General features: G+C 43.0%; 1 protein-coding gene across 2 annotated transcripts in view; it reads right to left on the bottom strand.

Annotated features, from left to right (window-relative positions):
- Positions 1 to 1,729: 1,729 nt before the first annotated feature.
- ANTXR1 (ANTXR cell adhesion molecule 1) overlaps positions 1,730 to 19,239 on the bottom strand; it is a 258,211-nt gene continuing 240,701 nt past the window's right edge. The window contains exon 17 of one of the 2 annotated variants that reach the window (XM_059891504.1): positions 1,730 to 5,595. In XM_059891504.1, coding sequence (XP_059747487.1) covers positions 5,335 to 5,595 — 261 coding nt within the window. In that variant the 3' untranslated portion in view covers positions 1,730 to 5,334. The remainder of the gene's footprint in view (positions 5,596 to 19,239) is intronic. The other variant, NM_001206228.1, reaches the window with a different exon arrangement.

Genomic DNA, 19,239 nt, shown 5'->3' with positions numbered 1-19,239 from the left:
GTGTGCCCAATGGGAGAAGGTGAGCTCAAGGTTTTCCTAACCTTGGCAACATCTCCAAAATGCTGGTATTTTAAAATAATGTGAATATAGGAGGTTGTAAATCTTCCATGACTAATCTTGGGGGTACAAATTTTTGTTGTCAATGATGAGTGGTTGACATGTCTCTTATGACTTCTCCTTCAGAAGAAAATGAAGCGTTTTCTGCACTCTTAGCACCAATGTTTCTTGTACTTTTAAAATGCTTTGCAAGAATGCAAGCCACTTCACTAAAAAGAAGTATGTCTTTTATGAATTGCATCCATTTTAATGTTTACAAGGATCTCTCAACTAAAGATGCTGGCTAAAAAGTACTGAATGTGCACAACTAATTGAACATCTTTTAACAGAGCTTTGCTCTGCACTCTCCAGTGACTCAGGCATTATGTTAACTGCTGCTGTTGCTTTATAAGGACATTGTGAAATGACATTTGAAACTAAACAGAGGAAATGTTGCACAGTTTTAACTCCAAACTTTAAAACTGTCCCAAGTAGAGAAGGAAGGGTTTATATAACTAAATGACCATTTTAACATTTAGCAAAAAGGAAGGAACCAAAGCTTATGCCCAGAGGAATTAAAAGGCTTCTAATCTGTTTAGGTATGATAACTTTAGGGTAGAGGCATGGTTCAAGCCAACATGATACAATTGTAACCAGAATAACTTCATTTGTTTTGCATATGCCAACTCTCTGGTCTATGTTTGATAATTATAAGTACCATGGACCTTGTTTACAATGTATTGAGATGGACAAAGTGTTATACTGATTGTTCTACACCTAAGTGAGACTCTGCTGCTGCTGCTAAGTCGCGTCAGTCGTGTCCGACTCTGTGTGACCCCATAGATGGCAGCCCACCAGGCTCCCCCGTCCCTGGGATTCTCCAGGCAAGAACACTGGAGTGGGTTGCCATTTCCTTCTCCAATGTGAGACTCTAGGGAAACACATTTATCTGAAGATAGAAAACTGGATTTAGTGACAAACAATTTTGTACCTGCTGCTCAACTTTGCAGTTAGCACTTGATCAATAATCTTATTCCTGTTAGTTTCTTTGTTTATTCAACATAATACATTGGAGCATGACTCAACATTCAGGACTCAATCATTGAAATTATATAAGAAAGTTGGTTGGCAATGCAAGCAATATATGAGATTTAAAAATTCTTCATTCCGTACAGTAAACATTTTTCCTACTTTTGGTACTTTCCTGGTTTCATCTGTTACACTTAAATACAGCTAGAATTTATTTTGGTATAAGGAGTGAGGTAGGGCTCCAACTTCTTTTTCCTTCCAAATTGCTAGTCAATTATCTCAAAATGATTTAATGATGAATGTAATTTGAAAAAGTCCATGTGCCCAAAATGCTATTAAAGTTGAATACTAATGAAGCCTTGGGAAGAAATTGTGGAATGATTTTGTTTTCAGATGGTTTTATTCTAATTAAGATGAACTAAGGCTTAATGAGGACTTATAAAGAAACAGATTCAGGAACTAGTAAGAAACACTGTTTTACCTACAAAAAATATAAGTTGAATGTTGGACAGCTAAAGAAGAAAGAGTAATCAAGATAGTAGAAGGCACAAAATAATTTGGGAAATATAATCTGCAGAATGATAGCCATTTTTATGATCACAGTGTTAAGCACTTGAGCAATCTGTACTTCATTTTCATAGCAAAGAGACAACCAGTAAAAGAGTTGATTTTCGGAATTTATTATTTTTTTTTAAAAAAAGCAACTTCCAAGGTTTGTCATTGTACACAGTTAGCCCAGTCTTCTATAGCAGGTACAGCAATAACTGATCTTTATAACAATGACTCAGAGGCACTGAAGATCCATAATGTCTTCTGAATTATCACAGATAGAAGAAAGAATTAGAAGAAGAGTTTAATGTTAAGTGTATTTAAAACATCATATTCTAATTCTTTTAAATTGGTTATCCAAGTACAATAATATAGTAGAGTTCAGATAACTAGAAAACACGACTAGAACATCCCATTCCCATCTGATGTGCATTAACAGGCTTTTTACTGCATATATCTTTATTATAGTTTGCAAATTAATTCAACCCACTTTTACACAGCATTAATTTCTTTTTGAGTTGGCGCTGGGCTGAAAACTGTGGTGCAATATTTCATGTTTTTTTTTTTTTCTAGTTCTTGGATGAATTTCCCTCTTCTGACCTGGTGTTTGAACTTTAGTGTGTATGAGACTTCCACATAGTCTCTGCCCATTCTAGATATATTTACAGTAAAGTTACCCACAGCCAGATATCCAAGACTATTAATTAATATGTCCACCAGCTCTGTTCTTGACTCTGGTAAAAGAGACCTTGTGTCTCACTGGAGTATGTGCCAAGCTACAGGCCAGACACTGTTTGTGAATTGGTCGTTAACAGAGGTAACCACTCAAGGTTCTTCTTAATGCTGTGCAAATAAGGGTCTCGTCATTTCAGTAACTATTTGTACATTTATAAAAGCAATACAGTCATGGGAAAAACCAACAAGCACAGCTTGGTAGAATAACCTGCCATGAAATTTCATTGGCCTTATAATAATTTACTACAACTGTTCCTTTTATTCACACTGGATAGGAAATGCTTCCATCTAACACATGGAATATGAATATATACAACAAAAAGTTGGTTTTTATTAAAAAAAAAAACTTTGGGAGGACAATAATATGAGGGTTGAAAAAAATAATTTTGTGCAGTTTCCTGATCACAATCATATGTCTGCGACCTTTTACAAGGAATGACCCAAGTACGGACAGACTTATAAACCAGTTAAAGAATTTTCCTGCCTGTGATAGCCTACTATTCAAATATTACCTTATTCATACAGTATAGAAGTTTCTCCTTCTCCACTGTCATTCTAAAGGACTAGGGTTTACATGAAGAATCCGTTTTAAGGACAAACCCTGCTAATCCTCTTCAAAGCCATCATGTATTTGCAGTTCCCCATTTCATCAAAGAGTTTATCAAAACAACATCTTGGAAACTGCACAGGGGCTTCTGATTGATGTATGGTTGAGATTGTAAATGTTGCATTCTCACCTTATGCCTGCCGTCTTGATGCACAATGTTAACATTTTGGCTTGAACTTTTTGATGGCCGCAGTGAGCCCGGCGGCAGTGGTGTGGGGTGGACTGTTTTGTACCGCCAGCAGTCAAAACAGTGGCCAGGGGCTCAACGCCTCTAGGCCGTGAGCCTGGGAAACCCTTTGGCCTGTGGGATGGGTCTCTGGAGTCCAGCAATGGCACTGCGGGTCGCTGCGACAGTCTGACACCTGCTTCATGGAAGACTGTACTAAAGAAGAAGCCCAATGTTTTCAAAATAGATAATTTGGGCCAGGATTGGGGGGTGAGGGAGGGAGCCCTGGAAAACATCTCTGATTTTAGCTCTATGAGGAAGCTGTGGGCATCTCTGGAAGTGGCAGGCTGGAAGAAGGGAGGCCCAAGGTATGCCTGGGGAAGTGTCAGTTTGGTGTTGGCAATGCGTTTAGTGCCTGTAGCCCCCCACTAAGGCACTCTGCCTAGATCTAGTTTCCCCTGACTGTACCTTTTATGTCCAAAGGTTCCCCCATCCCCCCACACAATCCTTGTTTGCTTTTGCTTTCTAAAGTTGAGATGGCAATTAAGGATCATTTATCTCTCAATTTGAACTGATGAGTGGTGGCTCTTCAGACTTATGGTTTGAAGGTTGTGAGGGAATCCTGGGCTCATTGGAAGATGTGCTGTGATTGATTAGCAATGTCTGCCCTGGCTACAAGCGTTGGTGTGTATGCAGTGCATGCTGCGTCCTATGTCTCTGTTCTAAGTAACGTGAAAGAATGAGACTGGCTTGGGGGGTTCTTGCAAGATCTTTGGAGACCACAGCCCAAAGCACCAAATTTGCATTTACTTTATATTCTGCTTTATTCTCGAAAAGATTTAAGAGTTTTACGACTTTTAAGACTTGTGGAAAGTTGGAGGGCGGGGGGGTGGGTAATTTTGAACAGGCTGGTGCAGCAGGCCCTGAACAATGGCTTCTGTTTTCATCTTTGGGTGATGAAGTCTAATGTTTAGAAAGTGATTATATAGCTTCCTGGTGACAACAGATTTAGAAAGACTTGGAGGAGTGGAGTGGTTCCCAGGCATGGTGGGAATTTCAGGCAGCTGATAGTATTTGTCAGTGTGCTGAAAAGCCAAGGAGAAATATATTTGCACCAGCTTTTTTGGGGGGATATATTCCTTAGTATGTTGGGACTATTGTCTCTCAGCTCTACCTAGAAGTCTCTGGTGCACAACTTCATGAAGAAAGAAAAACAAAATTAGTGAAATTGTGTGGTAGGTGCTAGTGATGCCATTTTGGGAAGGTCAACTCATATTTGTCTCTGGAAAATAGTATCAGTCACTTCTTCATATCTCAAGTGATCTACATTGAAGCCAAATCTTGATTTTTCTTTTAACATAAATCATGAATAAGTTGCTCTTCGACAGTGCTATTGTCTGTTGATTTAGGGGCCATGTTGGGCCAAAGCCAGCCACCTCTAGCTGCTGATGGCCTGTGAGCTTTAGAAACTGTCCGATGCTCCCACCAGTACTCGCCTGTCGATGCACACACCTGATTTCACTTACACAGCAACATGGCAACATACCTTTTCCATCTGTGAACAACCACCCTCTTCCTCACTTGGAAACTGGGAGAATCTGGAAGGTTTTATTCCTCTGCAAGTCCCAGAACATGCTTTTGGATACCTATCTGATGTTGAGTTTCTTGTCACAATGGGGACCCTAATCTTTCCCCAAAGTTGTAGGTGAAGGGTTTTGACCTTCTTGGCTGGCATGGAGAGGATTCCTTGGTTCGTAGGTCTAGGGTCAAGAGATGGAGGTGGTGTGGAAGAGGGAAGGCAGCACTTAGCAACCCAGCAATATGACTTCTTATCTGACGCTGCATTTCACCCTCAGAGAAATGATTTTCATATTGGTCTCCAGGAGACCCAATCCCACTTAGAGCATCTCAGCAGTTTCACTGTCTCTGGAACCTTCTAGAGATGATGGCTGGCTGGTGGCTATGATTGTGACTGTAGTTGCCTCATCACTGGTTTTCAGGCAATTCAAAATTTCAATTTCTTTCCGCTGATCACAATTGTTGGTGTACTGGTGTTACAAACAAATTTTTATAGTGTGTGAATGTCAGTGGGCGTTATCACCACTCTTTTCCAAAGTGGAAGCCCCCTCTAACTGAAAAGACTTGTTCTAACACCACAGAGGAGCCTCCTCCCCAAAGTTTCTGAGAGAACCCAGAGCATGAACTGTGGGTTCTAGACAGAAGGTCTAGGAGGAGGTCGGGAGGGGGGTGGCGCCCTGTTGGGAGGGGGAGCCTGCGGAGGAGGGGGGAGAATGGAAGGTGGGGATGGAATTGGAGGGGTGGGGGCACTGGGAGGTGGGGGAGGGCAATGGGGAGCAGGGGGTGGTGGGGTGTAGATGGGGGCAGGAGGCGGTGAGGTGGTGTGGTAGGCGTTGTTGAGGGGGTACTTGGCAGGCGGATTGTTCTTGACTCTGGTGAAGTTGATACAGCGTCCCTGAAAGAGAATCAGAGAAAAAGAAACATGAGCTGATGCTTGCTGGGGTTTTACAACAGGGCAGGTGGGAAGTGCAGGGAGCGGGCAGAAAGAAACCTGCAGAAAGCAGATGCTTTCTGTGAGAGTTTATGTCAGTGCTCTCAGCAGAGCACTGAAATAGAACCTGATAACAAATAACCTCCCCATTTCCTTCTTCTGGGCTTACTATAGACAGAGTTAATTCTTAGGTACATTGATAAAGAGTCCAGGGCCCTCAAGGAGGAGAAAGGGGTCCGGGGCTCTCAAGGAGGTGAAAAGGAAAACTTTTTTTTCTACACTGCTTTGTCTTAGTCACATAAGATGTTATTTTCTTTAAGCCAAGAGCTAACAGTTACACAAAACTCATCTTGCTCAAGGGTATGTTTTTCCTTAAGCCTTGTACTAAGGAGGAGAAGGGGACGACAGAGGATGAGATGGCTGGATGGCATCACCGACTCGATGGACATGAGTTTGAGTGAACTCTGGGAGTTGGTGATAGACAGGCAGGCCTGGCGTGCTGCGATTCATGGGGTCGCAAAGAGTTGGACGGCGACTGAGCGACTGAACTGACTGAACTGAAGGATTATATAACAACAATGTATCTTGCTGAAAGACATGTTTCTCCTTTTTAACAAGAACCTTCTGATTAATCTTGTTATCTTAAGATGTATGTTATGGGAGTGGGTCTGGTAAAGTATTTAAGGCCTTGATAAGACTAGCCAGTGGGGCACTCTCTGTCCCTCTTCTGATGTCTATGTCAGAAGCTTTCTCTGTTCTTTGTCACTGTAATAAAACTTCTGCCACAAAAAAGCTCTGAATATTCCAGCCTGGTCCCTGGTCCTGAAGCTAAATCTTCTTTGGAGATCATGAATCTGACATTGTTCACCATAAGCTATCATATTGGGGGCTTTTAAGAGAACTAAGTTGCCAAGGGAAAGGGGCAGAGTTCTCATTCCATAACTTCTTCGAGTTGGTAAAGGACACAGACCCTAAATTGTTGAGGCCAACACTATGCTGCAAAATTATTTGTTCAACTTCATTTTTGCCCCAGATTCTATCAAGGGTGCGGAAGAGAAGGGGACTGGATGCACAGGGTCAGGGCAAGAACAGAAGTCATTGAATTTAATCTCCTCAACAGCCTTGCCAGGCAGGTATTACTATCAATTGTTCTGTTGCACAGATGAGGGAACTGAGGCTCTGAAAGGTTAAACCACAACTAGGAAGAGGTGGGTTTGTTGTTCCTAGGACATGCCGCCGCCTGCTCCAGGCCCCTGCCTCCTTAGCGCAATGACATAGACAGTTTATCCTGCTTTTGCTTTGGCTGGGGAAGCCTTCTTCCAGGGTGCTGTGGCACCTGCGTGGGTGCCCTTAGATTCTTAAGAAATACAACCTGGGGACCTCTTATTGCAACACAGGCATCTTGAATTCTGTCTTTTCTCCACCCTTCCCAGGGACCCAGCTGGATAACATGGAGTAGACACCTGGAACACTTCCAACTGCCTCCTCAGAGTAGCCCTCTCCCCCCTGGGGCACTTCCTCTCTGCTCTGTGGAAGCACACACCCACCAGCTCTATTCCTTTAAAAAAAATTTTTTTTTAATTGGAGGATAATTACAATATTGTGATGGTTTTCACCATATATCAACATGAATCAGCCATATGTACACGTGTCCCCCCATCCTGAACCCCTTCCCACCTCCCTCCCCACCCCATCCCTCTGGGTTGTTCCAGAGCACTGACTTTCGGTGCCCTGCTTCATGCATCGAACTTGCACTGCTCATCTGTTTAACATATGGTAATTATGCATATTTCAATGCTATTCTCTCGTATCATCCCACCCTCTCCTTCTCACACAGAATCCTAAAGTCTGCTCTTTACATCTGTGTCTCTCTTACTGTCTTCCATATAGGATTGTCGTGGTCCCGTCTTTTTAAATTCCATATAAATGCGTTTATACAATATTTGTATTTCCCTTTCTGACTCACTTCATTCGTATAATAGGCTCCATTTTCATCCACCTCATTAGACCTGACTCAAATGTGTTCCTTTTTATAGCTGAGTAATATTTCATTGTGTATATGTACCACAACTTCCTTATCCAAAGGACCAGTTAGACCTAATTGATATCTACAGGGCATTTCACCTAAAAACAATGGATTTCAGTTCTATTCTTAATCGGTGCTTGGGAGCCTTCCACTCAACACTGGGCTCTGCAAGGGATGGGAGCACAGGGCCTCTCCCCCTCATGAAGTTCTCCTTCTGGTATGTGGACCATCGCTCCCCCCTCATCACCTTTCCCATTCGACCCGCCCCCTCCTGTCTAGGCGGCGTGCTGGCCATCCCTGTGGGCCCTGGCCTTTTCCCAAACTCCCCATGCCCATGGGGGCATCTTCTTCTCCCCACTGTGTGTCCTGGATGCTGACAGAACCCTTCCCCAGGAGGCTGAGGTGGGGTACCGGCTCTGAGGCTGTCCTTTTCTCCTCGTCCTGCTCATTTTAACCTGATTATAACCCATGACAGGGATGACGGGGATTACTCTGGGGCTTCCTCTGAGGAGGAAGTGTGGATTTTTCCTGGCTTCCTTCTTTAGGATGGACACCATCCTGTGCTGTCCAGCCTGGATGTGATGTGTCCTGACAGGCCAGGGTTTCCTTTTCCAGGCCTTTCGAGGAAGAGCCTGGGGGAGTAGGGAATGAAGAGGGTGTGACTGTTGACCTTAAGGACCAATTACCCAAAGGACAAGAGGGAAATACAAATGTGTGATCTGAGACTCGGGTGGGGGCGAGTCATGGCAGGGGCACAATGCAGGTTTGTGTGAGCTGATGGGGGCGGGGCCAGAGCACAGCTTTCCGCACACATGCGCCCCTCCCTGCGTCTTTCAGTCAGGAGTCAGGTTCTTTGTCCCCCACGTATCTTTCCCTGAAAAGTCCGGCTTCTACTCATTCCTTGCTTTCGTCCCTGAATTCTCTAGTTACCATCTACACATACTCCAAAGCCTGCATCCTATAATTGCTTTATTTGTAAATGCATTGGCTTCCTGACTAGATGAGAAACTTCTGGAAGGCACTGGCCTTGTTTTGTCATCTGCTGCTCCACTGCTGGTTTAGGAATTATAAGGCCATATTTAGGTGCCAGCACCCCAATTCCTATGAGCTTGCATTTTATGAAATTAAACCAGGGCCTGACCTCATTAGGTTCTGATTGGGGTCCACTAACTGCAGAAATCAGCTACCATTGCATTGCTGGCAACTCCAAGATCGTGGTCGGACTTTCTTGAGTTAATTTTGTGACCCAGTACTGTGAATTCCTATTTGCTCAAGCAGCCCTGTTTTACAGCTTTATAAACCTAAGCCTCAGTTATAGTTTATTTATGATCCTGGATAGAGCGCTTTCTTTCAAGATGTGAAAGTCCTAATTTTATGACTGTCTGTGATAAGTTCCTTTAATGGGTAAGTCAGCGTTGGGATTTACTGTACTACATGTTCTGTCCTATGTTCCCAGATGTGCCCGACCAGACCAGGAGACTAGAGAAACCCATTTGCTTTAAAGCTGAAGGAAAGTTCCCTTCCTGGGGAAGGAGATGCTGATGCCTGTGGTCGAGTCCCCACGTACCTTCAGATCTCCTTTAGGGTTGGCTGTCCCACTATTCTCTCCCTCCCTCCAAGGATCAGTTGATGGTCAGGGTGGGCAAGAGATGAGGTGAATGAACCCAGAGATCCGTTTAATTATTTCATGCAATTGTAGCTAGTACTTTTACCAGAGACAAAATTAGGAGCTCCCAGGCTTCTTCTATCAATATTTTCATTCATAACCCAGATTTGGATTCCTCAATGTCTTCAAAGGATTTGAAAGGATCCACTGAGCAAAATTCTCTCACATCTGTCAGCTAAAGATGGAGTAAAAGTAGGTAGGGGTTGAGGGGGGTGGCGATGAGAGTGGGGAGAAGAGAGATCTTCCTTGGTCAGCCCCTCCCCAGCCACCATCACAGCCTATGGCCATAGCAGCTGAGGGACAGGGGTGGGGTGGGGTGGGGGAGAGGCAGAGAGCGCTCCTTCCTATAGTCAGTAACACCCCAGGAGTGCCCTGGGGTCAACTGCTGCAGAGCACAGGCACAGGCCTAGCACGCTGGAGCGGAGTGCAACAGCTCGGAGCCAGAGGGGAGGGGGCAAGCTCACAGCCTCTGTCATGCCCCTCCTGGGTGACACCCCACTGTAAAATAATACACCACCTGCCACTCACTGTCAAGAGGAGGATTAACTTAATCAGCACTGGTGATGGGCTTGGCACTTGTTTGATAAGTGAAGTTGAGTCTATGTGGGGACACAGACAGTAATGTCTGTTGTGCTCAGACATGATAATGACCTTGTCTAGGGTAGAAAGGCCAGTTGGAGGTAGTAGCAGGTTTTCTGACTCCTAGTTTAGTGCCTTCTAGGAGGACTGTGGGGTAGAACCTCTATGTTCCTCACCTGGCTTCTAGAATAAAACTGATACACAGGGGTGACAAAAAATGTAGCAATGGACATGTGACCAGAGCAGCTCCCAGAGCCCACTCACTTCCCCACCCTCCTCTGTCCTCCCGTCGCTGCGCCTCCTATGACTTATTCTTACAGGACACAGTTGACTGGCAGTGCTGTCACACGTACTTATCGTCCCCCAAAGAAGATGCAGACACCGCATAAATAGATCCCCGGAGTCAGTTACAGTAAGACGCAGTTAGGACTTCAGGGAGGGGTGTGGCTACAAATTAAATTCTTAAAACCTGGAGCCAGAGGAGCCAACACAAACACTGTAACACTTAGACCATATAATTGGCCTAAAGATCAGTTTACACGACATCAGTTTTTGCTTGTGAGAGGGTAATAGAAAGGCCAGATGCTTTCAGTGTCACATATGCCAGCGAATCTGCACCAGTGTTTGGTTAAAAGGTTGCTAGGACGGTAGAAGCACTTAGTTCCTCCACGGGTCTCTGTAACCAGGTTAATTCTTTGCACTATTGCTTTTGGGTGGTTTGATTCAGAGCCAATATTTGGTTTTGACCTCAGTTTACCTCATTGCTCTTTTACAAAGTAAAAATGCCAGTTATTTTTACATGTTAGCAATAAAATGTCCTGATTAAATTTTAAGAAGAAAATGCAACAGTATTTCCTGCTAACTGGAGGCAGAGCAGGATGCTAGGTGGCGTTCCCTCCAAACTGAAAAATTCCACTTTGATTTGGTTGCATGGGAAATAGATGGGGAAACAGTGTTAGACTTTATTTTTCTGGGCTCCAAAATCACTACAGATGGTGACTGCAGCCATGAAATTAAAAGATGCTTACTCCTTGGAAGAAAAGTTATGACCAACCTAGATAGCATATTCAAAAGCAGAGACATTACTTTGCCAACAAAGGTTAGTCTGGTCAAGGCTATGGTTTATCCTGTGGTCATGTATGGATGTGAGAGTTGGACTGTGAAGAAGGCTGAACGCTGAAGAATTGATGCTTTTGAACTGTGGTGTTGGAGAAGACACTTGAGAGTCCCTTGGACTGCAAGGAGATCCAACCAGTCCATTCTGAAGGAGATCAGCCCTGGGATTTCTTTGGAAGGAATGATGCTAAAGCTGAAACTCCAGTACTTTGGCCACCTCATGTGAAGAGTTGACTCATTGGAAAAGACTCAGATACTGGGAGGGATTGGGGGCAGGAGGAGAAGGGGACGACAGAGGATGAGATGGCTGGATGGCATCACTGACTCAATGGATGTAAGTCTGAGTGAACTCTGGGAGTTGGTGAGGAACAAGGAGGCCTGGTGTGCTGCGATTCATGGGGTTGCAAAAAGTCAGACACGACTGAGCAACTCATCTGATCTGATCTGAATGGTGTTGGGAGGATTCTTAGAAACGTCCAGGCACATTATCCACTTTATTTATTATCAAACCCCATTAGCTAAGTATTATCATCAGTGTATAGAAAGGAAGTCGACTGAGGAGGTAGAACTATTTAAATAACGTGCCCAAGACCATACAGCTGGTAAATTGTGGGAATGGGATTAAAATCTAGCTCTGCTTGCCCTAGGCTCTCATTCACACCCCCCCCCCCTTTACTGTATTATCCTGAATATAGACTAAAAGTGCTAATAAAGCTGTTGAAGCACTTGTAGATAGTATCATATAATGTAGTACTTGGCCACAGTCCATCAGCTGTCAAGAGATCTTTCCAGAACCTAAGTCTGGTCAATTCACTCCCCAGGTCACCATCATTCAATGGCTCCCACTGATGCTGAAGCTGAAACTCCAATACTTTGGCCACCTGATGTGAAGAACTGACTCATTTGAAAAGAGCTTGATGCTGGATTGAAGGTGGGAGAAGAAGGGGAGGAAAGAGGCATCACCAGCTAGATGGACATGAGTTTGAGTAAACTCCGGGAGGTGGTGATGGACAGGGAGGCCTGGCGCACTGTAGTCCATGGGGTCGCAAAGATTGGACACGACTGAGTGACTGAACTGAACTGAGTCAACTTTAAAGTAAATTCCAACCACCTCCTTCCAATAGCATACGTAGCCTTTTGTGATCTGGTCCTTACTTACACCTTTCAATTAAATTCTTGCTCTTCTATTGCAGGATGTTTAGCTGAGCACATCCTAAGCTCTCCACAAATATTTATTTAATGAAGTCTGTACTCTGCCACTTGGTTTTCTTCTCAATATAAACTGTGTTCCCCAATGTGTGGGTGAATATTTTTGAGGCTCTATCTGCTTCTTCTCCTTTTGAGGTCTTCATAGCAGCATGAGGGTCAAGTTTAGGCTGGCACTCAGCGAATACTGCTCACATCTCCAAGTCTCTCTGAGGTGGAGCAAGCCTTCTTAGGAAGCTCAGATTTCCCCTGCAAGTTTAGTTTCTCAGAGGACCAAAACTCCATGGTCTCACAGCTCTGTGTTTACATCTCCTCAGGTATCCTGTGATGCTTTCCTTTGACCGTAGGAGTGGTACGAATTCTATGTATTCCCTTTGATTTCCACACTTGAAATGTTGACATGTTACTTTTAAACATATCTTTTTAGGTTACTTTTTATTGATTTATCAAGGGAAGTTGGTCTTCAATAAAACTTTCTATCTAAATTGGAGAGGACACACTCTGAAATGATCGTGGGATAGGCAGGATGAAAGATCTTATTCACCAGGTTCTGGCTTCTTCCCAGCTTTGAACTGCAGACAGATGGTCCAGGAAGAATAGGCAGGAAGCTGGGGGTGTGGGACTGTGGTCTGTCTGCCCTGCGGGTCTGGCCTGGGAGGCAGAGCTCTACCCCCAGTTCTGCCTCTAGCATATGAAACCCTGAGTCCCTTTCTCTCTTGGGTCTCAGCCTCATCATCTCTGAAACAAAACTGTTGTGCTTGCTAGATGATGTCCAAAGACCCTTCAGCTCGAATGTTTTAAAATTCTATCAAAATTCAAACTGCCTTGGAACACTTTAAGTTGGATACTTTAATCTGAAGTCTTTGGGGGCATCCAGTTTGCACATCTTTTTATAGACTATTTAGTTTGGCTAACTCTTTGTATTGCATATTTTCCATTTGGTCATCAGATTTATAGAACATTAATAGACTGAAAATTCAGAATTGGATTCTTTATGCTCTGCTCTTTTTTGTTACCATGGTAAAGGATTCAAGCTTGCCTGCGGGTTCTGAATTTGGGTTTGCGGGAGATGTGTGAGAAGAGCTGAGGTCTGATTGTGTGCAGAAGACTTGCCAGTGGTGAGCTCATGTGTGCTGAGTGCTGTAAAACATCTGTTTGGGTATCAGGCACCCTCAATGGAGAGGGAGCTGGCCTTCAGAGATGGTTAAAAATATGCCATGGCTTCCACTGATTAAACCAAATAGTTTCCTACGAACAGAGGTCACTTAAGGAAATTGGATTTCACAGGAAGAATATGAAAATAATCAGACGGAAAATGGAGAACATGTCTGCCAAGTTTCGTCTGACGAATACCTTTACTCTCTGGTCTAGTTCCTCCATTGATTGTCCTGCTTGGAGGTATTTCTCAAGTTACAAGTAGATCACGTTTCCAAAGTTTGTTTTATGTCAGTTGTTTAGAATTAGGAGCATAGTTCCTAACTTACATCATTCTAGTAAATGGGGGTTGGTTCTCAGGCTAGACCACAAAAAGCTCACTGGTGTGTTGAAGCAACTGATGTAATTCTGCTGAAGTAGATGCTCTGGTGATAAATGAGGCACATGACCAATGAACAGATGGAGGATGGGATTTGAAGACTGCATCAGGCCTATTCTTCTGCCTGAATCTCTTCATTAGTCATTTGTGCATTTCTTTCCCACAAATGGTTTTTGAGTGCAAACCATGTCCTGGACACCTTATAAGGTGCTGCAGACAGTGCTGAGCAACCAAACACAGTCCTGGCCCTCAAGAAGAATATAGTCCAGAAGTGGAGGTAGACAGCAATCAAACAATCCCACAAATAAATGGATCTCAGCACCCATGGGCTTCCCTGGTGGCTTAGATGGTAAAGAATCTGCCCGCAGTGTGGGAGACCTCACTTTGATCCCTGGGTTGGGAATATCCCCTGGAGGAGGGCATGGCAAGGGACTCCAGTATTCTTGCCTGGAGAATCCCCATGGGCAGAGGAGCCTGGTGGGCTACAGTCCATCTACAGTTGCACATGACTGAGTGATTAAGCACACACAGAACACAATATTTGTGTTCGTGGGACTGTCCTTGGTCATAGTTGACTGGTCAGGGGAGTGGACACCTAATTTGAGGTAGATGGATCAGATTCTCTCTTCTGGGAGTTTGGAATTATGACTAAATTTGCAGGTAGTCATTCAGTTAGGGTTGATCTCAGTTAGGAAATATAAGTGGAAACTGGGGGATGGCCATCTACTGCCACATTCAGGGAGAAGCAGAGTTCTGATTCTCTTACAAATGATGAATACTTTATTTATTTTATGCTTGGCTGCATCAGGTCTTAGCTGCAGTACATGGGATCTTCGTTACAGCATGCAGGATCTTTTGTTGTGATGTGTGGATTCTCTAGTTGAGGCACGTGGGCTCAGTAGCCCCGTGGCACATGGGATCTTAGTTTCTCAACCAGAGATTGAACCCGCATCCCCTGTGTTGCAAGGCAGATTCTTAACCACTGGACCACTAAAGAAGTCCCTGATTCTCTCTAAGATCTCTCCATCCATTCTTTCCTCCATTGAGCCACTCAGTGAACCTGTCTTCCTGATTTCTGCCTTTCTCTTTTCCAGTGACATTTTGGTTTCCATGTAAAATTTATATGTAGTGGGCAGGAGGAGAAGAGGGCAACAGCGGATGAGATGGTTGGATGGCATCACTGACTCAATGGAATGAGCTTGAGCAAGCTCTGGGTATGGTGAAGGACAGGGATGCCGGGTGGGCTGCAGTTCACCAGGTCACAAAGAGTCAGATATGACTTAGTGACTGAACAACAAATGCACATAGATATACACATATATGCACAAACATGGATAAATAGAACTATATAGAAGATGTGGGTTTCCCTAGTGGCTCAGCAATAAAGAATTCGCCTGCAATGCAGGAGATACAGGTTCAGTCCTTGGGTTGGGAAGATTCCTTGGAGGAGAAAATGGCAACCCACTCCAGTATTCTTGCCTGGAAGACCCCATGGACAGAGGAGCCTGGCAGGCTACAGTCCATGGGATCACAAAGAATTGGATACAACTGAGCGACTGAGCATGCATGCAATAAGGTGTATGTATGCCTGTATATGGGCTTCCCTGGTGGTTCAGATGGTAAAGAATCTGCCTGCATGTGGGAGACCTGGGTTCAATTCGTGGGTTGGGAAGATCCCCTGGAGGAGGGCATGGCAACCCACTTCAGTATTCTTGCCTGGAGAATCCCCATGGACAGAGAAGCCTGTCGGGCTACAGTCCATGGGGTTTCAAAGGGTCGGACACAACTGAGTGACTAAGCACAGCACATGCCTGTATATATAAACATTCATATATTTCTATATGTAAATATAAACATATATATAATCATATACATATTACATAAACACACAGTCAATGTTGTCTTCCTGCTTAAATTCTTCAGTGTCTCTCCACCTTCTACAGGAAAATATCTAAGCTCCTCAGCGCGAATTGGTCCTGATCCCTTGGTATTTCTTTCTGCCAATTTCATGTGCTTTTCTTTTTTTGAACCCTACACTTCAGCTTTGGTCCATCACTGGAAATGAAGATACCACACTTTGGCTTTTCATTTATAAGTTGCAGAGACACCTGTCTTGCCTCCTTCCTCTTCCCCAAAGTCAGAGCCGAGGGCGAAGAGAAGGGTGTGCTGTGAGTGGTGATGCCAGAATTCTTCTCTGCTCCCTTTCCTCCACTGCACCCTTACCCTGTCTATAAATCTCATATAATAGCCTGCCTTTTATGTGCTGTTCGTGGAAAAGGATCCAAGGTCAATTCCTTTAGTTATTTGATGCATTTTGCTGACACACATACTGGCCTGCTCTCCATAATAACTTCTTTGGATGCCAAAACTGAGGGTAAGATGAAAGTACGAAGGAAATATTTGGTAATGAGAACAAACTAGAAAAGTGAAAGGGTAGAAATATATAAAAATGGCACATTTTTAGTGGGACACGTGTAAACATGGGGTTTGTTAAGAACGACGACTGAGATAAGACATTTAAGAGCAAAATTCCCCCCTTTTTTTCTGATTACTAAGTTCTACAGTTTATTTGTGGAAAGTTTGGAAATGCACAAAGGAAGGAGGGAGAAAAGGAGGGAAGAATTTTAATGCTCACACTCAGAGTTGTGCTCATTCTTTCAGATCACACACACGCATACACACACACAGAGTGGGCACATGTTTACAAAAAATTGTATCATCATCTGTCAAAGTTTTTTAAATAAAATGCTATCATCATTTCTCCCCTGCCATTTTCAACGGTTGCATAATCTGTCACATGAAGTACCAAATGCAATTATTAAATTCTTTACTGGGTATTATGAGTCGTTTAATTTCTAACTATCCTCATATTTCTAAAATAAACTTCTGAAAATTGTTAATTTTTGATTTGGGATTTTTGTACCAATTTTCATATGTGAGATTGGCCACTTTTGTTCTTTTTATCATCAAGGTAGTAATTTTCACTAAAGGAATGGGGAAGATTTTCATCTTTTTTGTATATTCTATATTTGTGAAATAGCCTAAGAATTATTAGGTCACTAAAGAATGAGAAAATGCTCTCAAAATCTTTCTGGACATGTTATTTTTTTTAAGTGCAGCTTTTTGATGGTTTTAAAAGTTTTTGCCACAGATATTGACCTATTCAGGTCTTATAGTTTTTCTTGCATATTTTCTTGCATATTTCTTGAGTCTATTTCTATAACTTATCCTTTCTTAGAACATCATTCATTTTATCAAGATTTTTTAATCCCTTGCATAGATCTATGCTTTGTACATAGGAAATTCTTACAATTAAGCAAATCTTTCTTTGTGATAATACCCTTTTTCTCATTATCCATATTATACATATTTACATATCCTGACTTTTCTGAATTTCAAAGATTTGTCAATGATATTGGTATTTGCAAAGAAAACTTTTTAAGATTTATTTCTCAGTTCTACTCATTTTGCTTGGTTTTCATTAATTTGTTCTTAGACTCACAGACTTCTTGTTACTGTTTTTTGTAGATTTGTTTCATATTCTTTTCTAATTTTTAACTCAATGCTTAGCTCATTGTTTTCATTTTTTCTAATAATGAAAAAAATTAAGGCTATGATTTTTTCCAGTTCCCATAGGTTTTAATTGTGGTGTTTTAATTGTCTTTATTTTCTAGAATCCCAGTAATTGTCATTTTCATTTCTCCTTAGACTCAACAGTAATTTATGAGAGTGTTTTAAAACTTGTAAGGGCTTTAAAAAATAGTTAAATTCTTATTCCTAACTTCCAGGAGTGGTTTGTTTATTTGTATTTTTGGTGGTGATGTGGTGGGAAAAACGTGGCCTGTAAAATTATATTTTTTCTCCTCTTCCCAGTTTTCTTTGTTGCCTAAGTTATAGTAATTTTTCACAAATTTAAAAAATACTGTGAATTTTCTAGTTGATGGGTACACTGTTAAAGAAATATCCAAAAATCTATTTTTATTAGATTATAATAATCTATCTGTTGTTTATTTATTTTTTCATCAGCTTGATCTGTTGAAGTCTAAGAGTGGTATGTGTTTATTAATTCCTCTATGCTTCAATTTTAAACAATTGTATTTGCCCAAATTTTGCTTTGCTGCGTTAGTCATTGGGCCACCCAAGAGCAGCAGGGGAGGGGCCTCTCTCAGAGCAGTCTAGGCAGAGAGTTCTGTTCCAAAGAATTCTCTCTTCCTGTTTGGGTAGCTTGTCTGCAGGAATGGCTACCATCAACTCCTTCCTCCCTCTGGGTACAGGCTTCTGCCCCTGGTGAGGAAGAGTCCATTTTTCCACACTCTTGAATCTGGTTTGTGATAGTTTATTTATTTAGAGTTATTTATTTATTTGTTTTTGGTTGCGCTGGGTCTTTGTTGCTGCTCCCGGGCTTTCTCTAGCTGCAGTGAGTGGAGGCTACTCTTCGCTGCCGTGTATGGTCCTCTCAGTGCAGCAGGTTCTATGTTGCAAAGCATGGGCTCTAGGTGCAAGGGCTTCAGTAGTTGCAGAGCACGGGCTCAGTATTTGTGCTGCATGGGCTTAGTTGCTCCATGCGGCATGTGGAATCTTCCCGGACCAGGGATCATACTTGTGTCCCCTGCACTGGCAGGCAGGTTCCTATCCACTGTATCGCCAGGGAAGTCCTGTGATAGTTTTGAATAATGAAACATAATGGAGATGATGTACTAGCTTTGAGACTGATATCAAGTGGCCTGGAAGTTTCTGCTTCCTGTTTTTGGTGCCCTGAGACTTGGTGTAAGAGGTCCAGACTACTGCAGTGAAAGGCCATGTGGGGAGCACTGGGCACAGCCAGGTGAGAGAAGAAGCCTTCCTGGACATCTAGCCCAGTCGATCCTGATGACTCTAGCCCTAGCCACCATCTGACGGCAACCTCATGAGAGACCAGACCCCAGGTGAGTCAGGTCAGCCCACAGAACTGTGAGAGAAATAGCAAGTTATTGTTTTAAACCACATCGTGTACACTACAGAGCAATCACCACCGCAGGTCTAGTTACCATCCCTCACTATACAGTTGACCCCTCACCCATTTTGTCCACCCCCACCTCTTTCCCCTTTGATAACAGCTAATCCGTCCTCTGTATCTATAAGTATTTTTGTTGTTGGTGGTGGTTGTTTTTTAGATTGCACATATGAGTGATGGACTATGGTGGCTGTCTTTGACTTATTAGCTAAGCATAATATCCTCAAAGTCCATCCATATTGTTGCAAATAACAGGATTTCATTCTTTTTTATGGCTGAGTAGTACTCCATTGTGTTTATGTGTATGAAAAGTAAAAATGAAAGTGTTAGCCTTTCAGTTGTGTCCTACTCTTTGCGACCCCATGGACTGTAGCATGCCAGGCTCCTCTGTCCATGGAATTCTCCAGGCAGGAATACTGGAGTGGGTTGCCATTCCCTTCTCCAGGGGAACTTCCCAACCCAGGGATTGAACTCTGGTCTCCTGCACT

The sequence above is a fragment of the Bos taurus genome, chromosome 11, assembly GCF_002263795.3.
Source record: "Bos taurus isolate L1 Dominette 01449 registration number 42190680 breed Hereford chromosome 11, ARS-UCD2.0, whole genome shotgun sequence".
Taxonomy (NCBI): Eukaryota; Metazoa; Chordata; class Mammalia; order Artiodactyla; family Bovidae; genus Bos; species Bos taurus.
The sequence above is the reverse complement of the archived record's forward strand: the minus strand, read 5'-3'. Positions and strand labels throughout refer to the sequence as shown.